Source organism: Grampus griseus, assembly GCF_964374135.1.
Source record: "Grampus griseus genome assembly, chromosome: 18".
NCBI lineage: Eukaryota > Metazoa > Chordata > Mammalia > Artiodactyla > Delphinidae > Grampus > Grampus griseus.
In genome coordinates, this window is record NC_139012.1 from 10,055,967 (window position 1) to 10,082,321 (window position 26,355).

The 26,355-nt window shown below is 38.7% G+C and overlaps 1 protein-coding gene across 3 annotated transcripts in view; it reads left to right on the plus strand.

The window, feature by feature from the left end:
* Nucleotides 1-26,355, plus strand: part of NALCN (sodium leak channel, non-selective) — a gene marked incomplete at its 3' end in the record, with an annotated part of 278,612 nt that overhangs the window by 239,898 nt on the left and 12,359 nt on the right. For all 3 annotated transcript variants that reach the window (XM_082675905.1, XM_082675903.1, XM_082675904.1), the window contains 12 exons: nucleotides 433-537; nucleotides 3,584-3,690; nucleotides 12,256-12,376; nucleotides 12,461-12,559; nucleotides 15,911-16,004; nucleotides 16,514-16,620; nucleotides 16,824-16,898; nucleotides 17,594-17,713; nucleotides 21,677-21,745; nucleotides 22,685-22,833; nucleotides 23,924-24,017; nucleotides 25,706-25,838. In XM_082675905.1, coding sequence (XP_082532031.1) covers nucleotides 433-537; nucleotides 3,584-3,690; nucleotides 12,256-12,376; nucleotides 12,461-12,559; nucleotides 15,911-16,004; nucleotides 16,514-16,620; nucleotides 16,824-16,898; nucleotides 17,594-17,713; nucleotides 21,677-21,745; nucleotides 22,685-22,833; nucleotides 23,924-24,017; nucleotides 25,706-25,838 — 1,273 coding nt within the window. The remainder of the gene's footprint in view (nucleotides 1-432; nucleotides 538-3,583; nucleotides 3,691-12,255; nucleotides 12,377-12,460; nucleotides 12,560-15,910; nucleotides 16,005-16,513; nucleotides 16,621-16,823; nucleotides 16,899-17,593; nucleotides 17,714-21,676; nucleotides 21,746-22,684; nucleotides 22,834-23,923; nucleotides 24,018-25,705; nucleotides 25,839-26,355) is intronic.

Genomic DNA, 26,355 nt, shown 5'->3' on the forward strand with positions numbered 1-26,355 from the left:
GAAAAGTCCAAGTCATGTCAAAAACACCTTAGCCCGGGCTTCCCTGGTGGCGCAGTGGTTGAGAGTCTGCCTGCCGATGCAGGGGACACGGGTTCGTGCCCCGGTCCGGGAGGATCCCACATGTCGTGGAGCGGCTGCCTGCGCGTCCGGAGCCTGTGCTCCGCAACAGGAGAGGCCACAACAGTGAGAGGCCCGCGTACCGCAAAAAAAAAAAAAAAAAATTCAAAACCTGTTGTTAATTTCCTTCTTTTAACATTCCAGCTAGACTAATTGAATGACCTGTGGTGGAGAAGTTAAAAGGTAGTAGCATCCAAAGACTGTGAATTTCATACGATGTTATCTTAAAAGTCCTGTTCATAATCACTGCTCAAACCAAACCTACTGTTTATAATTTTTTACCAAGAGGTTTGCTGTCTCACCCATTTCTTTCAGGTCTCCATTCTTTTGCTGACATTAATGCTTGTTTTTGCAAGCTTTGGAGTTCAGCTCTTTGCTGGAAAACTGGCCAAGTGCAATGATCCCAACATTATTAGAAGGGTAAGATATTCTTTCTGTCTTTTGGGATGAAAATCAAGAACATTTACCATCCCTGGGTAGCCATGTGCTGAGGCTGCTTTGAGAACAGAACTCTAAGAATACTCTTCCCATGGACTCCCTCTGGTTAAAGCAGGCAGTGTGTCTCTTCTGGCTGGTAAAGGTTTATAAGATTAAAACACATCTCAGACAGTCCTGTTCCTCCCTCCTATTCCAAGGTCAAGCCACTGTTGACATCTTCCATATAGTCACCCAAGATTCCATGTGCAAATTTTCCCTTTAGGTCTTCCCTAACGTAATCCTGCCTCTGCTGTGACCTGAGACTCATATCAGCAAACAGCTCCCCCAAAATACAAAGGGCAGAGTTTGACTTCCACACCCCTTCGTATGACTTATCTACTCCACATTCCTGTTAGGAAGTCAGGGCCTTGCATTAGCTCTTAGCTGCCCAGAATCTCCCCCATGAAGACAACTAAGATTCAAGCTTGAACCAAGCTTGAATACTTTAGATTCTACTTTTTTTTTTTTTTTTTTTTGGCCGCACTGCATGGCTTGTGGGATCTTAGTTCCCAGACCGGGGATTGAACCCAGGCCCCGGAAGTGAAAGTGCCAAGTCCTAACCACTGGACCGCCAGGGAAGTCCCTCTACTCTTTTCTTTCTCTTTCTTTGGCTGGTGTTGTAAGAGGAGGCTAGCTTCTGGAACAGCCCCAATATGTCAGTAGCTGAATGTAATGAAATGAATATATTTATTGCATGTTGAATAATTCAGGCAGCTCTGCTCCAAATGACCACCCAGTGGCTCATGCCTCCTCTGTCCTGTGTCCCTAGCCTTTGCTGTCTTCAGAGTCTTCTCTGTTTAGCTGGCAGTTAGGAACAGAAAACCATCTCTCTCTCAGAGGACTACAGGCAGAGCCTAGAAGCAACACATCTGTCTTCATCCCACATTCCACTGGCAAGAGCGTGGCCTCACCAGACTGATGTGAGACAGTGATGTGTAGTTTTGTGGTGTATTTTGTAGAAAAGGGGGCGGGGTTTGTTTAATAATTAGCCAATCTCTGCTGCATCGCCCACTGTCCCATTCTCTTAGAATCCTGCCCGATGTTACAAGTAGGTTAATGGAGTGAACCCAGTTCTGCTGATGTATAAACTAGCAAGAGTATTTCCTCTTCCACCCAGGTAAAATAATGCTTAAGTCTCATTAAAATGCATGTTTCCAAAAGGGCTACCAGAGCTGAACTAAAACACTTATTCCCATATTTCCAGCAAACATGGCTGTCTAATATAAATTTTATACTACTATGACATTTCTACATTTTGAGGCTTCTAATTATAAAGCTTAGTAGCTCTCGAATTTTTAGAAAATACAGGTAACATCTTTGTCCAGTCAAAATACATTATCAGTCATGTTAATAATGAGATTTTTCAGGAAGAGGCAGAGCAGAAGAGACAAACTTAGGATGGGCAGACCTTACGCTATTTCACAAGGTATCGCTCGGGTCGCTGCTTCCTTTAACTCCCCTTCCCAGAGGTTCCAGGAATTTTGATAAACCTGACAAGACATGCAGGGAACATGGTATAAAGGTCATGGTGTACCAAATGAGCTAAATGAAGGCAGTAATAATGAGCTGATGCATTAGTCCACAGGCTTATGTAAGGAAAGAAGGGTTATTTTAGGTCCACCCTGAACAGAGGCCAGAGAGATAATAACAACATTTCAAGATGAAGCCTCGTAGGAGTAGTGGATGACTCGGGGGAGTAATAATGGCCTAAGAGCCTTGAGATTTTGCACTATCTGCTCATACCCAGCCCAAGCTAAAGCGTAATGACTTGTATAGGGGACGGAGGGCACACGGTGGACGGACAGACAGACAGATACCATGAGGCATTTATTCTTTTCCACAGAACAATGAGGTCTGTGTGGGAAGCTCGTAAGGAAAGTCTAAGAAAACTTAGCCATCAAAAGAGCATCAGGAACAAGCAGAATAATTGCAAAACAAATTGGCATAGTGAGAAGTGGCCCGTGTCTTTGTATTTGGACGAATTCTTTTCTAGTCCTAACATAAGAGGCCAAAGCCAAGTGTGTCATGTGGATGAAGGGGATACTTCAGTTTACCTTTATAAAAGAAGACACAAACCCAAGGAAAAGGGGAAACTAGCTACCCCAGCATTTGGCACAGCTCACATTTAAAGGCCATGAAGCTTGAGTTGTTGGTGCCGTGTCTCCAGATGGAATCATATAATATGTGGTGTTGGATGGCTGGCTTTTTCACTTAGCATAATATCTTCAAGGTTCATCCATGTTGTAGCATGTGTCAGTACTTCATTATTTTTATGGCTGAATAATATTCCATAGTATGGATAGACCACATTTTGTTTGTGTATTTGTTGATTGATGGGCATTTGAATTGTTTCCACCTTTGAGCTATTGTAAATAATGCTATTTATAATAATAATGATATAAACATTCATGTACAAATTTCCATGTGAATATATGTTTCATTTCTCTTGGGTAGATACCTAGGAGAAGAATTGCTGTGTCCTGTGGTAACTCTTTAATTATTTAAGGACCTGCCACCCTATTTTCCAAAGTGGCTGCACCATTTTCCATTCCCACCAGCAGTGTATGAGGATTCTAGTATGACGATTAAGATTTGTGCACATCCTCGTCAGAGTTTGCTATTTGACTTCTTGATTAAAGCCTTCTTAGTGAGTGGGAAATGGTATCCCATTGTGGTTTTGACTTGCATTTCCCTGATGACTAATGATTCTGAGCACCTTTTCATGTGCTCATTGAGTATTTGTATCTCTCCCTTGGAGGCATGTCAGTTCATATCCTTTGCCCACTCACTAACATTTTCAACATCAACTTTCACCTGCTTATCTCTGAAGTCTTTGTTACTATTTGCTGAGTAGCTATGCACATGTCTGCTGTTACATAAAAGACCTCTGTCATTCTATGTAAAAAATGTTTCTTATCGTTTATCTTTTCTGACTTCATTTTCTGACCAGGTTCTTTTCCTCCTCCTTTTATTTTTTTTCCTGTTTTAGGAAGACTGTAATGGAATATTCAGAATTAATGTAAGTGTGTCCAAGAACTTAAATTTAAAATTAAGACCTGGAGAGAAAAAACCTGGATTTTGGGTGCCACGTGTTTGGTAAGCATATCAGAAAAATATCATGAAAAATGCTATATTTGTCAGTATAAGGGGCTTTTCCCCAGTTTTATTGAGAAATAGTTGCCATACATCACTGTATAAATTTAAGGCAAACAGCATGATGGTTCAATTTACATATATTGTAAAATGATTATCACAATAGGTTTAGTTAACATCCATCACCTCATATAGATCCAGCTGAAAGAAAAGAAAAGAAATTCTCCTCATGATGAGAACTCTTACTGTTCTCTTAACAGCTTTCCTGTGTATCACACAGCAGTGTTAACTATAGTCCCTACATTGTACATTACATCCTTAGTATTTATTTGTCTTATAACTGGAAGTTTGTACCTTTGACCACCTTTCTCCACTTCCTCTCCTCCCCCAACCTCTGGTAAACACAAATCTGATCTCTTTTTCTATGAGTTTAGTCGGAGGGGTTTTGCTTTTGTTTTTGTTTTGTTTTGTTTTTTTAGATTACACAAGTGAGATTATACAGTATTCGTCTTTCTCTGTCTGACTTATTCACTTGCATAACGCGCCTTCATGGTCCATCCATGTTCTATATAACTATATATAGTATAAGGTTTTAAAGCAGTATAATATGGCATGAAACTAAAAGTAGTTCTGCTAGAATTACTTAAAATAATTTTAAGTAATGCAAGGCAAAGCACTGAATTACAATAGGATGCAAAAATAAAAGAAATAGGGCTTCCCTGGTGGCGCAGTGGTTGAGAGTCTGCCTGCCGATGCAGGGGACATGGGTTCGTGCCCTGGTCCAGGAAGATCGCACATGCCACGAAGCGGCTGGGCCCATGAGCCATGGCCGCTGAGCCTGCACATCCGGAGCCTGTGTTCCACAACGGGAGAGGCCAAAACAGTGAGAGGCCCACATACCGCAAAAACAAAAACAAAATAAATAAATAAAAGAAATAAGATAAGTAAGAGAGGAAGTGGTACACTGAGTCCCAGGGTTGCTTCATGAAACTAATGAAATATCACTGCAGTATTTTTCTAATACTTTAAAGTATGTATCTGGACTCACATAGCTTTAAAAATTAGTGAGGCTTATAATAATATAAAATATAAATATAATTTATAATATATATTTAATATATATATTATATATATAATTATATATATTATATATTATATATATAATTATATATTATATATATTATATATAATATAATATATAATTATATGCTAATATATAATATTAATATATAATAATATATATCATTATATATTTATAATATGTATATATTATATATTATAATATATAATATGTATTATATAACACATTAAGATATTATATATAATATATAATATATTATATAATATATAATATATAATATATATTATATACACTATGTAATATTATAAAATGTACATTATATAATATGTATAATATATTATATATATTATTGTATATATTATATATTATATGCATATAATATATTGTATATATTATATGCATATAATATATTGTATATATTATAGTAACATATTAATGTATATACTATATTAATATATTGATGTATATTATATATAATACATATTATACATATATAATGCATATTATATAATATTATATATAATATATTATATATAATATTATATAATATGCATTATATATGTATAATATATATTATATTATATATAATATACATCAATATATTAAACATGTAATATATAATATATATTTATAATATATATTATATATTTTATATATTATATATAATATATATAAAATATAAATATATATCATAAATATATATTATATATATTATAAATATATTATATATTACATGTATATAATATATAATATATGATATATACAATAATATTATGTATAATATATAATATATTATACGTATTATATATAATATATAATGTATTAATATAATATATTAATATATATGTTTAAAATATAATATATATTATTATATATTATATAAATTATATATTTATATATAATATAAATATAAAATAATATAAAATATATAATAAATAATGCCATTTGCAGCAACATGAATGGACCTAGAGATTATCATACTAAGTGAAGTAAGTCAGACAAAGACAAATATCATATATTGCTTATATGTGGAATCTAAAAAAAAATTGATACAAATGAGCTTACTTAAAAATCAGAAAAAGGCTCCCAGATATAGAAAACAAACTTATGGTTACCAAAGGGGAAAGGGGATGGGGGGGATAAATTAGGAGTATGGGATTAGCAGATACAAACTACTACATATAAAATAGATAAAAAATAAAATCCTACTGTATAGCACAGATAACTACATTCAATATCCTGTAATAAACCATAATGGAAAAGAATCTGAAAAAGAATTTATATATAATTTATATATATATATGAATTTATATATATAAATATAAATAAATATATATAAATTTATATATATATGTGTGTGTGTGTGTATATATATGTATATTATAGCTGAAGCATGTATATGTGTGTGTGTGTGTGTGTGTATATATATATATATACCTGAAACTAACACAACATTGTAACTCAATTATACTTCAATAAAAATAAAAATTTTTTAGAATAAAAATTAGTGAGGCTTAAAAGAAAAAAGATTTTCTATCAATTTTAAATCAAATCTCAATTCAGCTTTTAAACCAATTTTTAAAAAGTTTAACAATTTTAATCAAATTAAAACTAAACTCATACTGGCTTTATATCTTTAAGGAAGATCTGATGTCCTCATAACAGTTGTAGAGGAGCCTAAATCATAAAACTATTTCAATTTTAAAACCCATTTACATTGAAGTATTTTGTTGTTGAACTCCTGGAAGGGAATAATCAGTAACACAATTGATTTTATCTAACTGCCTCTTTTAAAAAATTTTTTTAAATAAGTTTTCAAAGCATTTTACATCAAAGCCAGAAGTATCTGGTACCTTCTTTCTCAACCATTGCCCTAATGACTATGAATGAAATCTCTCAATCTGCTTCACTGATGCACAGTGTTCCATCAACTTCATTTGTCCTTTTAAATCATTATCTGTTTTCTTTTTATTTCATTTTTACCTCTTAGAATAATGAGTGAACCACAGAAACTGCTCTGCTTTTGTCACAATTGATGTTCTCTACTAAATGTCAAAACTCTTTAAAAGGAATAGCATTTCACCCAGTTGTACCCTTAGGACTCATTCTTACCTGCTTTGGCATTTCTCTAATATGAAATTCACTTTCATAAACAATTCAATACAATTTATATTGGTTTTCTTTTAATACCAAAGAACTGTGGAAAAAAGATTAATTTTGGATGTGAGGCTTGAGCATGGGTAGAGAAGTATATAACACATGGGAATATCTTTATCCCAGTGTTAACTAGAAAAGCAGTCTAATTTATATTACAATAAAAAATTAAAGAAGCATAAAATGTTTATTTTGTTGTGAGAGTAAAACTCATTATTATACTGTAAATACTTTACTTATATCAGGACATCAGGTTTTTTATTCCAGAATTTTTTGGGATTTTGTCTAAAGTCTCAAAGTTGAGGCCAAGGGGAGATTAAAGTATCTTGACATTCTAAAGAGGCCAGCTAAACCAATCCCATCAGAACTTACTAAAACATCATCCATCACCCAGCTCCTGTAAAAGAAAGCACTGCATTCAAAGATAACATCATGGTAGTGAATGAAGTCAAGAGCAGAGAGAGCTGTGGCATCACGCCGCCTTCCCTGTGGGGAAAGGTGGACGGCGCTTCTCCTGCTCCTACGAGGACCCCTGGAAGGACCAGTTGATATCAGAGTTTGACAAGGCAAGAAGGGAGGCTCTTGTGGGCAAGCTGCTCGTCACCATCTGGGAAGACGGGGTGATCTGCTGCTTCTGGAGGGCCACGTCATATCTGCCAAGGGCCACCTGACCTGAGCCTTCTTGTTGGAACCCTGCTGCAAAGGGCTGTGTGCTGCGGACAGGGTGCCCCTATGGGAAGAAGCTGTGGGAACGTTTCCAGGAGTTGGAGCTGAGAATCACCCAGAGGCTACACTCATAGCAGGAAGAACACACTGGGGCATCCTCATGCTGGGGAGTGTAGTCATAGAAAATGTGAGGTACAGTAAAGCCGACAGATCGAGAGCACTACCACTGAAAAGACAGTTTGCTACTCATCGTTCCCAAGAGGAGGGGGCATGCCACTCCCCGGGGGGCCACCTGGGGAAGCACCAGTGTGGGTCAGCAGGCAGAGAGGTGGGGAGAGCTGGGGCCAAGAGCCTTTACTGTGGTTTCCCTGGGAAGGAACGGGTGAGGCAGGGCAAGCAGGCCTAGGGATGGCTAGTTTGAATAATTGTAATGGGCTCTAGAGCATAGAGGCCATCCATTGTGGTCTGGTACCTGGCACTGGGGTGACTCGGGCAGGTGGATGGTGGCCCAGAGTGTGACAGCCTGATAGAGGAGGTGATTGGTGGTGGGGGAGGGGGTGGACTCTGAGTTAGTTGGTTTGTATTTGAAAAGCACACCCTGAAAAGGGCTCATCTCAAGGTGCGGGGGAGGACGAGGGAGGCACGAGGCCAGGAAGAGTGACTCAGGCGTCTTACCGGGTGTCTGGAACAAAGTGCATCCAGCGTCTGTATGTGGGAAAAATGCTCAAGTGCCAAGTTCACGGAAGCTAGAAACACTGTTCAAACATGGAGTGCTTCTTGGGAACACCTAAATGAGCTCCGTGAAGGAACAACGGCTGCTGTGAGGAGAGCGCCAATGGCCACAGTCCAGCGGAGTCAGACACACAAGATGTGACGTCTCTGACCCCAGCTGCATCCCACCCCTTCTTGTAAGACCCAGGCAGTCACCAAGAGGAGGAGTGGGCCAGAGTGGCTAACACTCTTTTTCCCTCCTCAGACCACGGGTCAGGCTTGAGCTGCTGAGGGTGAGATCCTGGTACAGGTTTGAATGCAGTGGGCATTTTAGAATGAGGCTGACTATATACCGAAAAGCTCTGGGCTTTCCCCAAGGTGTCAGGAAGCAAGTAGGATGCACTGGAAGGTAGCATGAGGAGGAGAGTAAGCTGTTTCCGGTTGGACCCTACAGCGTTCAACCTGTTCCATAAAACCAGCTCTCTAAGATTGTAAAATCAGCTAACTGAAATGTAATGTTTTATGTAAGCTATTATTAAGGACTTCAAGTTCAATGACATTTTAAAAGCACAAGCAAACAGAGGGACATCACTTGAACGTTACCACAATAGCTTTTCCCATTTGTTCAGAATATTGTGACTTGGGTTAGTTTTAGTGAAATATAAATCTTTCATCAAATAAATGTCAACTGCAACCATGATAATTTTCACGTTTTGTTTCTCTAATAATCTCGTCAAGAGTTAGCAGCTGAAATTTTTGTAATTTTATATTGGCTAATTTATGATTAAGAAAATAACTTATATCTGGGAATCAGCCTAGAGGAATGCTATGATAATTATCATTAGGACATAAATATGCACTAGCTAATTCAGGAGACAGTCTGGCTTCTGCATTCTCTCTTCAGATGAATACATTCATTCTCCTCCAAATCACTCAGACTTGATGAGATAAAATTACCTTGGTAAAAAGGATTCAACATATCATATATTATAAGTATTGTGTGTTTTGTCTTAAGCAGAGGTCTGGGATTTAGGAAAAGGAAATGCATGGGAGAGAAATCAACAAAGCATTCAGTTTTACAATAAATATATTTACTAAGTGTTTACTCTTCGCCAGGAGTTATGCTGTCACTGGGAACAAGCTCTGGCCTCTGACCCCTAAGAGCTAGAAGTCCAATGGAGAACAGAAAATAAAATTTAAAGTAATTTAATACAATATGCTGAAGTTTTAATGCTACATAAATAAGCCCCTAAACTCACTTGAAGTTCACCAGAAACTTACCTCTAGGTAATTTCAAATTACACTGCGATACATTCTAGGCAGAAAGAGATCAGATTTTTTTTGTCGAGTCTAAGGCTCAAACAATTTGGGTACACTCTCTAAGAAAAAGAATATAAAGCTACTTTGCTTTTTTAAGTTTAACAGAAACATATGACTATGTGAACTCACTCCTGGGCCCCTTCCTGAGTCTTGGAAGGGACCTGTGTCAGGGAGGGGCCCTGAGGCTTACCTTTAAGTTTCTTTTGCTCCATGATGTATCAGCCTCTGATTCTAGGGTACGGAGAGGCAAAGGGTTCAGTGGTACACGCAGGACAGAGGCTGCTAATCCAAACAATGACTGGACCAGGGAGAAGGACCTAGAGGAGAAGACACCCAGTTAACTCTTGAAGGGTGAATAGGAATTAGGCAGGTGAAAGGGGGAGGAGCCATGGGCAGGTGAGAGTGAGGGGCGAGGCAGAGGTAAGATTGTTGCAGGCTGTGGAAACTCAAATTGCTATTACCAAAGAGCGAGGCAAAAAGCAGTCTGCATTCCAGGAAGTACTAGTTTCTGATTTCTTTAGATGGCAGAGCTGTGTAAGATACAGGGTACCATTTTGGCCCATGTTATCCCCTGCATTTCCACATCCCAGGGCAGAGGCTAGATTCCTCTCCTCCATGGCACCCCCATCTTCCCAGAGGAGAAGCAGCTCTCCTTATCATGACCTGGGGTCCCTGGAGCACTTGTCACTGGGAGGTAGAAAACTCAGATTGTGAGGTCAGAACCGATTCTTCATTTTTCTGAATTGGATAGACAATGTTGTAATCTTTTAAAAATTAACCAGAAAAGATAATATTTAAATAGCCTTCCAGATCAAGGGAGGACAACAGGAAAAATGACAGTAATGGACTGTGTTTGGGATTTGTTGAAGTCCTCTGTAGTTATTGGTAAAGTTTCAAACCTTCCAATTTTAGTATCATGAACAAAGCATAAACATACCCAATATGATTAAAACTGAGACTTTTAATGTGGTATATTCTTCCAGCAATTTAAGTCTATGATTCTCCATTTTACTTTTCTTGCTTTAGCCTGAAAGTGTATTTTAACATATTCTAACTTCTAAAGGATGTGGAACATGAGAATAGTTTGGGTTGCTGCAAATTCAGCTAAAAAAAGCACTTTTACATAAAGAAAATGGATGGGTAAGAAAGTTCAACATCAGATCTGAGAGCTGACTCACTTGGTTTAAAAAAAAAATCCTTATTCAAGAAAATTGTGGCATCTGTAGAATCCTTACAGAGTCTGTCTGCTGTAAAATATATTAAATTTAATTGAAACCCCCAAAAGGAAAGATTGTTGGAAAAATACAAGAGAATATGCTTGTTTTTCATACTTAAAAAATATAAATCAGAATCCCTAAATATTAATTTCTGAGCGGGGCTTTTTTACTATATAGAAAACATTTCTACCAATCAGCTTTAAACCTTTAAAAATAAGTCAGTCTCAGTTTTATATTTTCTTATTCGATTCCCACATATTTAGTGTTAAAAAAAGAAAACTTATAAAAGTATATCTCGTGATAGTCTCTAGTTCTGAAAACCATAAAAGGTGGTAGAAGAATGCTGAACTGGATCCCCTAGAATGTTGTCTCCTGTGAAGGTTAACTTTTGATAAATGTGCTAGCAAGAAAAAAAAATTATCAAAATATAATTCAGCTAGGCTTCAGTAGGCCTACTCTAGTCAATAATCCTGAGCTCAGGTCATCAAATTCAGGAAATGTGTTGATAGTCATGATTCTTCCAGCATGTGGTTGTCTAAATCTCTTAATTATTTAAAATAGCCTCAGAAAAGGGGGATTAAAAAAAAACACTGAAATCTTCTTCTGTTAACAAATATGTTAGCTAAGACCTGTAATGACTAGGGGAGATGCAGTGTAGTAGAAAGATGTTAGTGGAAAGAAAAAAGTATACACGTCAGAAAAATAAGAAATGAGACATCCCCTGACCCCCCAAAAATAGAGGGTCCAAAATGTTTTAGAACTCAGGAGTTAACTGTGCGGTAGACAGCACACTATACACTGGGGTCTACAAGAAGTATCTGTTGAGAACATTTGGAGTTAATGAGAGAAAAACACCCACCTGGGAGGGGGTGATCTGGAGACACATAGGGTATGTGTCACCTCAGGAGCCCCTAAAGCATCACTAGGTCACAGCATGCTGCTCACGTGATGACACAGAATTAAGGGGCCAAATTCTACTCATTTTACACTTTCTGTACTAACACCAGGATTTGTAATTCATGCCTTTAGGAAGGTTTTCTAATGTAAAACCATTTCAAAATTCACATCCAAACTCCAAGGCCCCTTTGTAAGAATCTCCAGCACAAGTTCTAACCAGAAAGTCCTCAGTATATTAATCAGGACCAGCCAGAAACATTGCAGAACCTCTGGAGCTAGAAGTCGAGGGACATAGCATTTTATTGTTTTCGATTGAGAACACCCCATCATTGCCTAATAATTAACTGCATAATTAATAAATTCTAACACATTGATGCATTCTTATGAGTTCGCAAACAAATGCCATCGAACCTACCTTTCAAGTGCCTATACTTTGCAACCAAGATTGGAAAGAGTTATAGATACTGCCTTAGGGTGCTTCTCACTGGAATTCCACGGAACATTCCTCTTTCTGACTTGCAGGGCGAATCCTCGGAACTTTAATTTTGACAATGTGGGCAATGCTATGCTGGCATTGTTTGAAGTTCTCTCCTTGAAAGGCTGGGTGGAAGTGAGGGATGTTATTATTCATCGTGTGGGTCCGGTAAGCACGCACTGGAATCCTTTGAATGTTACCACAGCTGCTTTCATTGGCTTTGATGAATAACCGTATTTTTCATTTATACAGATGCATGGAATCTATATTCATGTTTTCGTATTCCTGGGTTGCATGATTGGACTGACCCTTTTTGTTGGAGTAGTTATTGCTAATTTCAATGAAAACAAGGTAAGAATTCTTGGTTTGAATTCCGCAGCGTTTATTCTTTCCTAGCCACTCATTTTGAGTTCCCTTTTCCACACACGGCGGCGTGCAGTCGCATCAAACTGTAAAGTGACCGGTGTAAATAATCTCTATAACTATTTTACAAGCTACCTCATTGCTGCCTTTCAGGCACATTATTTCAGAGCACGATTCTCTTGCTAAATTTCCTCTTTTGGTAATGGTGTCATTAATTTGCCGAGGACTGAAAAACGCATCTCCTATTGTTCAAATTGAAAGGATGTGCAGCAAGTTATTAAAATACAGTAGCTGAAACTGATGCACTGATTGCAGGTAATATGCCTTTCACTAAGTGTAAATTGGTTGCTTCTGTGTAACTCAGTAGGTGAACTCAGAATTTTTTTTTCTTTTTTTTTTTGCGGTATGCGGGCCTCTCCCTGCTGTGGCCTCTCCTGTTGCGGAGCACAGGCTCCGGACACACAGGCTCAGCGGCCATGGCTCACGGGCCTAGCCGCTCCGCGGCATGTGGGATCTTCCCGGACTGGGGCACGAACCCGTGTCCCCTCCATCGGCAGGCAGACTCTCAACCACTGTGCCACCAGGGAAGCCCACAAAGCAATATTTAACCAAATTATTTTAAAAAGCTAGCAAATCCAAAATCCGATGAAAGATAGATAGTAATGTATTTCTCTAAGAAACTCATAAATCAGAACAAAAAGAACATGTTAGATTTGACACAATGAAGACGTTTGGTCCAATGGACATATAAAGGTCTCTGACAATTTGAGACTGTGTATTACTTTCAAGTACAAAATGTATCAAGTACAAAATGTATCATCTACAAAGTCATAAAACAATAATTACCAAAGAATTGATAATGTACACAACATGTTATCTATCACAATTTTAAAACATAGCAAAAAATTCCCCGTAATTTGGAAATATTAAGACTGCATTCTAAGTAATTTTTGAGTTACAGAAGAAATCAGAATAGAAAATCACAAAGCATTTAGATAAATCATTTATAAAAATCACATTAAAACTCACAAGGTATAGATAAATCAGTAATTAGATGGAAATTTATAGCTTTTAATTGTATATGTTAGAGAATAATCAAATAGTGATGATTAACATGCCAAATACACAAATCAATAAATTATAATCAGAGCAACAAAGTGAAATAGAAGAAAATGGGAGGAAGAAAATAACAAAGATAAAAGAACAGAAAATTAGTGATATAGAAAACAAAGTAACATAGAAAAGCTCAAGAGTGAGAAAAACTGGTTTGTTGAAATAAATTAGATTGATAAGACTCTTACGGGGGTGAGCATGAACAAAAATGTGGAAAAACAAGCTATGGTAAGTATAATAGTGCCATAATTGTTACAGGGATAGAAAGTTAGGCTTACAGAATAGAACAGAAAGCCCTAGGAGGGACCCATGTGTATATGAAGCAGAAGTAGCACAACAAGTCAGTGGAGAAGCTGAGACCATCCATAGTGGTGCTGGGATAATTAATTGATTGTCTAGGTCTCAGAAATTAAACTGACATTTCTACCTTACACCATACTCAAGAATAAATTCCAGATGAATGAAAGACCCAGCTATGAAAAGCAAATTTTAAACCATTTTTAAACCATGGAGAATGTGCTTTTAACCCTGGAGTAGTTGTAGAGTTCTTGACATTAACCACAAAGTGAAATCCATAAAGAAAAAAATTTATAAGTCAGATTACATTAAAAGGAAAAGTTTCTGAATGATAAAAGACACACTAAGCAAAATTTTAAAAAAAAAAGCAAGCTAAGACTAAATACTTACAACTCACATAACTGACAAAATATTAGTATCCAGAATATATTAAGAATCTCTACAAAACATCAAAAAGTAAATATCCAAATACAAAAATGAGCAAAGAATATGAACAGGCAATTTACAAAGGAACACACAGGAATCACCTTATATATGCATTGAAAATGTTTCATCTCATTAATATTAAAACTAAATCAGATACATTTCACACCCATCAAATGACCAAATTAAAATGTCTGATAAAGTCAAGTATTGGCAAGAATATAAGGAAATGGGAACACTTGTAGAATGAAACCAATTTTCTTGGTTATTGCTCTTTGGATAGCACCTTGGAAATCTCTGGTAAGTGTGGAAATGTGTAAACTCTGAGACCCCAGCAGTTCCTTTCCTAGAGATTTACCACAGAGCAAGATGTTTACCGTGAGACAGTACCCGTGGGTTTATTGCAGCATCGTTTATAGTCCATAAACCTAAAATGATAACTTCTGACATATTTGTACAGTGGGATACTGTGTGATCAGTTCAAATAAACTAATCAGATCTAGTATCTAGTTGTATGGAAAATGTAATTTTCAATGAAGATAAAAACAAACTGGGGACTTGACTTCACTGGCGGTCCAGTGGTTAGGACTCTGTGCTTCCACTGCAGGGGTCTGGGTTTGATCCCCGGTAGAGGAACTAAAATCCTGCAAGATGCGGGGCGCGGCCAAAAAAAAAAATAGTAAAAAACAAACTGCGTAAATTTCCACATGTTGGATACCATTACAGAAATTTATAAATTTAAAAACAAACACATTCTTATATATTTATATATACATAAGCAGCCAAAGTCTGAAAACATAGTGAGGAGGACATTCCCCTGAAAGATAGTTAGCTCTGTGTCAGGAAAGGCAGGATGGGAGAGGGGAGGTGGTTTTTTCCCCAGTTTCTTAAATTATATTTCTGCCTTTGTAATATAATGTAATGAAATGTAATGTAATATATTCAAGTGCATTTTAATGATGTGCTCTATTATATAACAAAGAATATCTGATCTCATTTAACCGATTGTCACAGCACAAATTTCTTAAATGTGCAATTCTCTGACCTCATACCACTTAAAAACAGTTTCACGATTGCATGTAACAGAATGATTTCTAAAAAGACACAACAGCCTTAACCAGAAGCAGCAGCATTGATAAGCTATCATTTTGCTGCAGCTTTTTCTACTATGAAAGGAAACTAACCACTGTTAGAGAGTATCTCTTTTAAAAAATCTAATCATATAGAAAACCTTCTTTAGATTTTCCCAAACCTGAATATTATACATGTTCAAAGATGCCAACTGAAGGCTGCTGAATCTTCTCTGAACCCCCGGCCCTTTTCTGGAACTTCTCTCAAGACCACGTTTGAGAATTCTGACCCTGTTTATCGAACCACCATGGCATAGGAAGAATATCTTTGTTTTAAACCCACATTAATCTTGTTTGTGTCAGCAGCGCATTTGCGATGTCCTTGGTGTGGAGCACATGACAAAAGGTCTTTCTCTGTTTTCCTTTGTTTATTAAGGGGACGGCTCTGCTGACTGTAGATCAGAGAAGATGGGAAGATTTGAAGAGCCGCCTGAAGATAGCACAGCCTCTTCATCTGCCACCTCGCCCGGGTATCAAAGATGCTCTGATTTTATTCATGTTGGGCACTAGTGTTCATGATTCCCCAGGAGTCTAAGATTTCAATTAAAATAATCATCATGAGGCCACTAGGCGATTGTGCAGAAGTTAATATAAAAACAGGCTCCAAACTACAGATCTCTCCATAGGCTATTAAAATCAACCACCCAAAGGCCGTGCTTCTGTGCTCTCAGGATAAGCCTTAATGAAAAAATGAATTGTTAAATAAATATATTTGTGCTTGCCTTTTAAACATATGAGTGAAATGTATTAAACTGACAGAAACTGAATGATGCGAATCTCCTTCCAGTGCAGACGGTGTCATGCACCGTCGTTTTAAATATTCAGACGAAGCCATTCCTGCAAGACACTTCACAGTAGATTGAACTGTAGGAGAAAAAAAAATGTAATGGGTTTTAAGACGAGCATTAAAGAAAATGAAAGGCAAGAACGTAAATGTGACCGATGTCTAAAATGCCCTTGCCTAAACCTTTCTTTTCAGATAATGATGGTTTTAGAGCTAAGATGTATGACATAACCCAGCATCCATTTTTTAAGAGGACAATTGCATTACTCGTCCTGGCCCAGTCGGTGTTGCTGTCCGTCAAGGTACTCTATTTCACCCTAACACTCTGGGAATGAATTTTTTATTCATTCGTGGGTCCAAGAACATTGCAGGCAGCCATATCCACTCACAGTCTACATTTATAAAAAATTTAAATTCACAGTCATGTTCAGATGGGTGGAAGAGGGGAAAGTCTTTCCGTGTTGATGGAATGCAGGCACAGACGTGTGTGCTGTCTCTCTTACAGTGGGACGTCGAGGACCCAGTGACTGTTCCTTTGGCAACCATGTCGGTCGTTTTCACGTTCATCTTTGTTCTAGAGGTACAGTAATGAGCCAGCTGTTGCTGGGGGCTGCAGTGCACATTTTAAAGCAAAACAGCGTCCTCCTTCCATGGCACTTCCTTGCACCTCCGCGTCCCGCTGCTTTTGAAGTCCTCTTTGGGGAACAGAATGCTCTTAGTATACTTCCTTTTCAGGCTGTTCTGCTTCGCTTGAACAAAGACTTCACTTTATATTTCCATTTTTCCAACGGCGAGAATTACTAACTGCCGTTGACGTTGTATCTGAATGTTGGCCTGTCTAGTTATCTGAGTTCAAATATTTACAGCAAACGGCACAAACCACTGTAATTCAGGGACTCAAATTACAATGTGGTGGCAGAGGGAGTTGGCCCAGACAAGATTATTTTAATATGTGGTCCACGTCACATTGCTTTCCAGTGCAATCTTCTTGGAAATGCAAGCAGATTTTTATTTTACCCTGTACCGGTTGATGTTTCCCAAAATCTGTGGTCTTTTACTTGAGGAAGAAAAACGTCTTGCTATCAGAACTAGTCGTAGAAAAAGGAGAAAAGAGTGTGGAGAATATAGATTTACGTATATACACAGACACATCAGTAATAAATTCTTCTCTTTGGTTTCTACATCCTTTAAAAAAATAATGTGCCTCAGGTTAGTACATTTAAATATATGCTGAACACTCAGCCTCAGTTCATTGTCTTCATTGTTTTTCCCCAGGTTACAATGAAGATCATAGCGATGTCACCTGCCGGCTTCTGGCAAAGCAGAAGAAATAGGTACGATCTTCTGGTGACGTCACTCGGCGTTGTCTGGGTGGTACTTCACTTTGCCCTCCTGGTAAGCGCATCACTAAAGTTTATTTTAGTTGGTAATTTCAGTTCAGGTAATCCTGTTTCCAGCCTCATCTCACTCCAGGTTAGCCTACTCTCAAGGGTCAGGTTAACCTCCCTAAAATTCAGCCTTGACCATGACGGACCCTCGGACATGCTTGCACACACACACACACACACACACATGTGTACGCGTGCACACACTCGCACTCTTCACACAGACAAAAGCTGACCCCTCAGAGTCCTAGAGCCTGCAAGCCAGAAAGAGAAGGTCCTTCAAGATCCTCTGGTTTAACCCTCATTTTCTCAAAGGATAAAAAACGAGAGACAGAGAGAGAGACAGAGAGAAATGGAAACGGCGAGATGAAGAGACCTGCCTAAATTCACACACAAGCCAGAATCAGAGGACCTGAACCCAGTTCTCTGAGTGGAAGTGTAGCTTCCGTGCCACTACATTATAATTAGGGCTTCACAGTATGATTCTCTGATACTTTGCTGCCTTATTTTCTCCCAGACACCCGGCTGCCATTTCTCGAAAGCCATCATTCCCCATCTCAACACCTGAGTTCTCATTGTTCTGCCTAAAATGCATGCAGCCTCCCCACCCTCCATTCAGCTCAGACTCTACACCATAGGTGTACTTGATTGTGATCATGAGCTGTGTTGTCCAATAGAAATAAAATGTGGCCTGGATGTTATTTTAAATTTTCTGGGAGCCACATATAAAAAAGATAAAAAAAGAAAGAGATGACATTAATTTAATAATACATTTTTAACCTACCATTTCCAAAACATTATCATTTCAATATGTCAGAAATGTAAAAATTATGAAGGAGTGAGGCTACACCCTTTCTTTGGTATTCAATCTTTGAGTGCCTATTTCACATTGACAGCACATCTTAATTTAGACTGGCCACATTTCAAATGCTCACTGACCACGTGTGGCTGCCATGGTGGTCAGCACAGGTCCAGAAGACCTGGTTCCTAATACAGCACTTCAATCAAGTTATTTGTCTTCAGTGATCTTTTGTTCCCTGCTATGAACTAGGAATATATTTTCATAATTTACCTAGTCCATATGCGCATTATGAAGGTCAAGTATGTGAACTACTTCTAACTGTAAAGATTATACAAGCCCATAACATTATTTTTTTTATATACAGCAGGTTCTTATTAGTTATCTATTTTATACATATTAGTGTATATATATCAATCCCAATCTCCCAGTTCATCCCACCACCACCCCATAACACATTATTATAAATACTTTTTGTTTCTTCTTTAGTCTTCCTTGATCCCACCCAAAAGTAATTGGGTGGGCTTATTTTGCCCTGCTCTTCTGTCCAGTATCCCATCCTCTCCAGTGTTAGAGTCATGCAGGAAAATAATCCCTAATGTTACTGACCCCGGCTAGCTCAATCAGTAAAGCATGAGACTCTTAATCTCAAGGTCATGGGTTCATGGGTTCCAGCCCCATGTTGGCTGCCACATAGGTGCCAAATAAAAGCCAATACAAGTGTCGAGATACAAGTGTCGGTAGGAAAGGAAAGGTTGCTTTAGTCAGGAGGCCAGCAATCTGGGGAGAAGGTGGACTCATGTCCCAAAGAACCAACTCCCCACTGCCAGCCAGGGGGCGAGAGCTTTTAAAGGGGAGTTTCAGGGTTGTCTAGGTTGAGGGAGGGGGCTATGTGCAGAACAGCACTGTCAGCTCTGACAATCATCTTGAAATTGGTCATACAGTGACCTGAATATTATTTATAGCCCTTGAGGAGGAACTAAAGGTCCTTGACTTTGTTTAATGGCTAAACTATTATTACTTTGTCTTGTTTGACTGCTTTCCTTTGCTTCTTCATTTTCTCACTTCTCCAATTAAATTTATTCTTTGGCTAAAGTTTTTCTACAGACAGGAGTCAGGCAGAGGACATGGGCTGGGGGGGCAGGAGGTTCTGTTACGGGAAGGCCCCATAGGGTCCTGCTCAGTTACACTAACACAGAGAACCCCTTTACACACCACAAAGGCTTTGCTTTAGGATGAAATTGCTGTGCTCAGGAAGATACTGAGTGTCCTTAAAACAGTTGTCACCCCAGTTCATTTCCTTAAACGACAAAGGATCCAGAGCACTAAAAAGCTGCATGTCACCGTGCCAGCAATTGAGAAGAATGTAATGGGTAAAAACAAAGACAGTCACTGCTCTCATGAACCTCACAGCCTGGAATGTTAGATCGGTATTCATCAAATGCCCCCAGGTCAGTGAGAATTACAGCTATGGTGAGGGAGACGGAGAAACACGTGTCCCTGTGATGACACAGGAGAGTGCACGATGGCTTCATCAGAGAGATCCTGGAAGGCATCCCTGAGGGAGTGATGATTGAGATCAGTCTGTAGGGTGACGGGAGAACATTCCAGGCAGCTGTCCCTATGATGGGAGGGTTCGGGAGGATAGACAGTATGACTGGAGTAGAAGGAGCGAGGGGAACATGGTACAAGATCTGGCTGGGTAAGAGGTGTCAGACCTCTCAGGAGCTTGTAGTCCAGGTAAAGGATTAAGTCATCATCTCAGAAGCTGTGGGATGTCATCCCTTCCAGAATGCAAAGAGAGACGGTATCTACAATAGGCTCTGAGCTAACATGGAAAAGAGGAGCAGCAAAGCCCGTGTTTGTATCTTTTTCTAGACAAATTGTAGCCAAAAGCTATTCGGCCCAAACAGGAGAATGAGTAAACTTTCTAATTCTGGGTGTCCCCAAAGAGGATATCACATACCCGAAAGGCCAGCTTGCCTCTGCCTGACTGCTTCTGCTCTTCACCAGGAACCTGTGGTCCTGGAAGGTCATTCCTTCTCCATTCTATTTTGCAGTGGACTGTTGTGAAAGAAGACACAGTCCTTGTTCCCATCCAAAGATGCTTCTGTGCAGACACATTCATTTCTTTGCATCTCACCAAGGATCTTCCCTTCCTGGGGGCCATCTGTGACTGTTGTCATTTGACTAAGCAAGGCTCCCGGGGAATAATCACGCCTTGGCATCAGCTTAATGCCACTGTCGTTACTGCACTTGTAGCCGGTGGGGTCTTTGTTCTCAGATGAAGCTTTCTTAGTCATAGAGCACAATGAGTCTTCTCTTTTTTTTTTAAATTAATTTTTATTGGAGTATAGTTGCTTTACAATACTGTGTTAGTTTCTACTGCACAGCAAAATGGATCAGCTATACATATACATATATCCCCTCTTTTTTGGATTTCCTTCCCGTTTAGGTTACCACAGTGCATTAAGTAGAGTTCCCTGTGCTCTACAGTAGATTCTCATTAGATATCTATTTTACATATAGTATCAATAGGGTATATGTATCAATCGCAATCTCCCAATTCCTCCTACCACCCCCCTTTCCCCCTTGGTATCCATGCAAGAGATATTACCGAGTCATCTCTTGCTGCCAATCACACACTTGAAGGAAGAGCTGGATGTGTTTTCAAGAGGGAGGACTTCTCTGAAATCAGCTCAGACGAATGTGCATGTGGCCGGCTTCAGTTTCCTTCAGAGAGAAGGAAGCTGAAACTGACCCCTGGCAATCTTTTCCAACACCAGCACCCCCTCTGGTTGTAGAAGGAAGCCAGGATTCTTTTATCTCCTGTCTCCCTCGACTTCTTCACTTGCATTGTTATCCTAGGGTTTTCTCGCTCCTCAAAGGACCTGGTCACTATTTTGTGTAAAATAAGTTTTAAAATACAGAATTCAGCTGAGCAAAACAGAGACGAAAGTTTCATTTAAGATTTGATTTTATAGCTAATATTTATTCATGAATTTTGGCAGTGACCTTTTCAGCACCTTTTTAAGATACATTTCTTAGAGGAATTTTCACATTTTATTAAACTCATTATTCAGTAGACTTCACAGAAGACTTAAAATGAAAAATGGAGCTGTAACAAGATTTTTCGTGCAAATTGCAAGAGGCTCTCCTCTGTTTAAATTTCAGAACGCGTACACCTACATGATGGGCGCGTGTGTGATTGTCTTCCGGTTTTTCTCTATCTGCGGGAAGCATGTAAGTACATTGTGAAGATGCTGTCATAGGTCATGTGTACACTGAAGAAAGGAGTGATGACTAACTGACTTTAGCTGCCCTTCTGGGTCTCCAGGGCTGGAGTTAACAAATTCCTAGACATCGTAAGTCAAAATGAGCAAATAATCAAATGAATCGGTAGCTTAATTGTCTTGTGATTCGTTTCCTGACATTTGTGTTATTTTAGTTATTCTAATTTTCTGAGTGAACTCAATCATCAACTAGAGATAAAATGTCAGGCACAAAAGCAAAGACTAATGGTCTTTCTTAATGCTTCTTTTATTGTTTTTATTTTTAATAAAGTTAAATAATTTTACTGCAAAGAAGAATATCTTTAACAAATATTCATGATCCTATGATTCCAGATTTATTGATGTTCTTTGTTAATGTTCAGTACGTTCCACATATATTTTTCATTTTTTACAGCACTGTTTTCTTTTCTGTTACTAACTTTATTTCATGTAGGGTCCATATATCCACATAATCAGTATGGTAAATATTTGATAGTTATTTGGTATTTTACCATCGTTTAGTTTTGTTTTTATGATCGTCTGTTAGTGGAAGAATCCTGGGTCTGCTTGCTATTGGCCAAAAATGCACAGCCTGTATAATAAAGAGTTAGGGAGGAAGAGAAGAGAAAAATAGAAGGCTTAAAATATTGTGGTGGAACTTTTATTAATTTGGCTAAAGAGGCTGAAGTTTGAAATATGAGCAGAATTTCCTTAGGTCTAATGGTATTTAATAAAATTCAAATTTAATAGCAGATAGGAAGCAACTTTCAAGTGACATCCTTGAGAATCACTTTTGTGCCAGACTGCTTAACTGTTACTTACTTCCCGGGTTCACCATGGCTTGATGAGATGAATGTCCCCTCCCTCCTTCTCTTTCCGCATCCCCACCCCCACCCTCACCTCCATACAGGTGACACTAAAGATGCTCCTGCTGACAGTGGTCGTCAGCATGTATAAGAGCTTCTTTATCATAGTGGGGATGTTCCTGCTGCTGCTGTGCTATGCTTTTGCTGGAGTCGTCTTATTTGGTACTGTGAAATATGGGGAGAACATTAACAGGTTGGTATATATTTCAACCTCTCAACCACTGCGCCACCAGGGAAGCCCTATTTATCTTTCTATTCAACTATTAAGCAAACGTTTTTAGTAATGAAATCATGGATACATATCTGCATGTGTTTTAGACAAAGATGGGGAGGGGGAAGCAATCATTTGGAAATTAAAACAAAATAAAATGGCCAAATTTTAAATGACATTTTTCTCATTGGAACTATGCATGCTTACTGTTAGAAAATTAGAAAATTCAGAAATAAAAGAAAACAGGGGCTCCCCTGGTGGTGCAGTGGTTGAGAGTCCGCCTGCCGATGCAGGGGACACGGGTTCGTGCCCCGGTCTGGGAAGATACCACATGCTGCGGAGCGGCTGGGCCCGTGAGCCATGGCCGCTGAGCCTGCGCGTCCGGAGCCTGTGCTCCGCAACGGGAGAGGCCACAGCAGTGAGAGACCCGCGTACCGCAAAAAAAAAAAAAAAAGGAAACAAAAAGAATCCATAATTCCACCACCATGCAGGAATAACTACTTCTAATATCCTGGTGAATTCCAGCAATTCTTTTATCCACATACTGCCAGAAATGATACATTATTTTTTTAATTAAACAATTTTGAGATGGCTTTGTTTTTTTTTAAGCAAAACATGGGCAGTTAGGACCCCCAAATTGTTATATGTGGAAAGCATTTTTCAAAGATTGTCTTAAATTTTGTGGAACCATTTCTGAGTGTTTTTTTTTTAAGTCCTTACACAGAAAATTAAATACAAACGTGTCTTGTTGCAGAGATCACTTATTTGATATATGGTGGCCCCATCTTTTATAGCATAATCCACATAAAAGAAGGAATCACTTCTAATTGTCAACGCTTGCTTTCTCAGTCATTCAAGATGAATGGCAATAAACTGCTGGCACCATGCTAGGGTTGGACTACTGAGATAGCTATACTTGGAGGCAAGTATAAATAAACAAATAAAAGGGTGTAACCTTTGGAAATGGTAACTTAGCAATCACATTTGCTCTAAAATCCATGTGTTTTGGTGGTGACAGCCCTTACATGACAAACCATATTACTCACATTCTGGTTTTTTTTCCTTAAATTAGGCATGCAAACTTTTCTTCAGCTGGCAAAGCTATTACCGTACTGTTCCGAATTGTCACAGGAGAAGATTGGAACAAGATTATGCATGACTGCATGGTAAACGTCCCCTCATCGCTTGCGATGCCTTCACTTAGAAGCAGATAAAACTCTTTGGTGATACAACATAGGCAGCACCATCCTTGTAGCATCTAGACTGTGTACAAAACACATATCCTGGCCCTTTAGTCCGTAAAATTGCATTCTTTTACATTACAATACATGGACATACAGGAAAAATTTCCAGTGAACCCAAGTCGAGCTATTGTAGTTCCATTCAACAAATTTGCATTATGTGAGCATTGTTCTTTCCCTCCCATCTTTGACATTTTGGCAGTCAAGTACAAACAGGAGAGTTCCACTTCTCTGACTTAATTCAACAGATATTCACTGAGCCCCTGGTTTGTACTGGCCCCTGTACTACGTGCCCGGTCCTCAGCGATTCCAAGGCATTCTCAAGGAGTTTATGTCAGGGGCTCTAAGCAATACTCTCCCTCAGCTGTCCTCACTTCTAGAGCCTAATTCTTCATCATCCTTCAGGTCTCAGTTTAAAGCTCAGTTCCCTCAGGAATCCTGCCCAGCGCTAAGGCTGCTGGTTCTGTGTCCTCTCAGTGTTCTGTATTTCTCCTTTGTAGTGTGTAGCACAACTGCAGTGAGTTATCGGTTTGATTGGTTTATTTCAGCTCCCTCTCACCCTCCGGACCAACTGTTAAAAGAAATTTCTGCAAAGATGGCAGTTCAGTGGCCACCACCTATGCGTGGTTATTGAGCACCTGAAATGTGACTAGTGCAACTGAGGAACCACATTTTCAACTGTATTTAATTGTATTGAATGTTAATGAACATACATTTGGATTTAGATAGCCACGTGGAGTTAGCCGCTACCATGTTGGACTGCAGGGTTCTAGACTGTCAGCTTCATGGCAGAGGGAAGGGGTCTGGGTCCTGCTCACCAGCCTGTCCCCAACACTGGGCATAAACCTAGCACATAGGAAGAGCTCAGGAAATTTATGCATGAATGAGTGGGGACAGAATTCACCAAATCAAAAATAATACAAGGCAGAATTAAATAAATTCTAGATAAAAACAAGCAGAATGCCATGGAAATGCAGAAGAAAGAGCTAGTCTCTCTGGCTGAAAGAAACCAGGAGGTTTCTCAGAGGTGTTGGAGTTTTACTGGGCCAGTGAAGAATGGGGAGGCTAAAAAAAAAAAAAAAAAAAAGAATGGGGAGGCTTTTGATAACCTGAATCTTGTGCCATTTAATGATATTCCATAACGATGCTCCAAGAACGAGAATTACTGGCTTTTCCTTACACAACTTGAATGTGAATTTGCTGTGTATGCAGATCTTCCTAAATCTTAACCCATTACTTAAGTTAGAGTTTTTTTTTAAACACCTTTTTCTCTGACTTTCTGCGTTTTGCATCACAGTGACTACTTACTCTTTGGGGCTAGTGGAGGTGGCACAAAGAGTATCTCTTGAAGGAAGGGAGTTCGTGTTCATTGTGCTTCTAAAATGGCAATGAACTTGGGATCCTACAAGACCAAAAGCATAGTATAAATGAAATATTCTTTTTGATTTTTGCCACAGATGAGGTACCCAATGTATGGGCCTTTGAAAGATCACTTTGAAGTTACTTATATTTTATATCGTTAGGAATATGTTCACAACTACAGTCAGTTAACGGAAATTTGTAATCTTCTCTTCTCTCACCCTGTCCCCCCCTTCCCCGCCACGGGCCCACAGGTCCAGCCCCCCTTTTGTACTCCAGATGAATTTACATACTGGGCAACAGACTGTGGGAATTACGCTGGGGCACTTATGTATTTCTGTTCATTTTATGTCATCATTGCCTACATCATGCTAAATCTGCTTGTAGGTAAGTGATGTTCATTGAATTATTTTTCAGTCTCTTTAAACTCAGGTTATTAGATAATTATGTACAATTTCCAAGTAATTATCCTGGATTGCTTGGGGTGGGTGTTTTATGGCATTAATTATAAATTGTTGCCCCTCGGTCCAGAAGCTGAAAAGACCTTTGAAAGGCATGTAAATGACAGTTGATTGCAATTTCAAGAGTTGTTCTATTTATTATGATCATTCATTTCAAAAGCTCTTCTCATGGATTCAGTTGGACAAATACCAGGGAAGGCTACCTTTCCAGCCTTGAAATATCACATTTATATTTTCAAAAGATATACACTGTCCCCCCAGATGTGGGACCATCCAGAACTCAACTTGACCTTTAAAAGCTGCCCTGGAACTCAACTAAGAATTGAAGCCAGCTGGCACAAGCATCTTAGACACAGGATGCGTGTTTTGGAAAGGTGGAAGCTGGATAAATAGCTCAGTCCAAGTGTAAAACATGCCAAGTTGGAAACCATACTAAAAGCCCT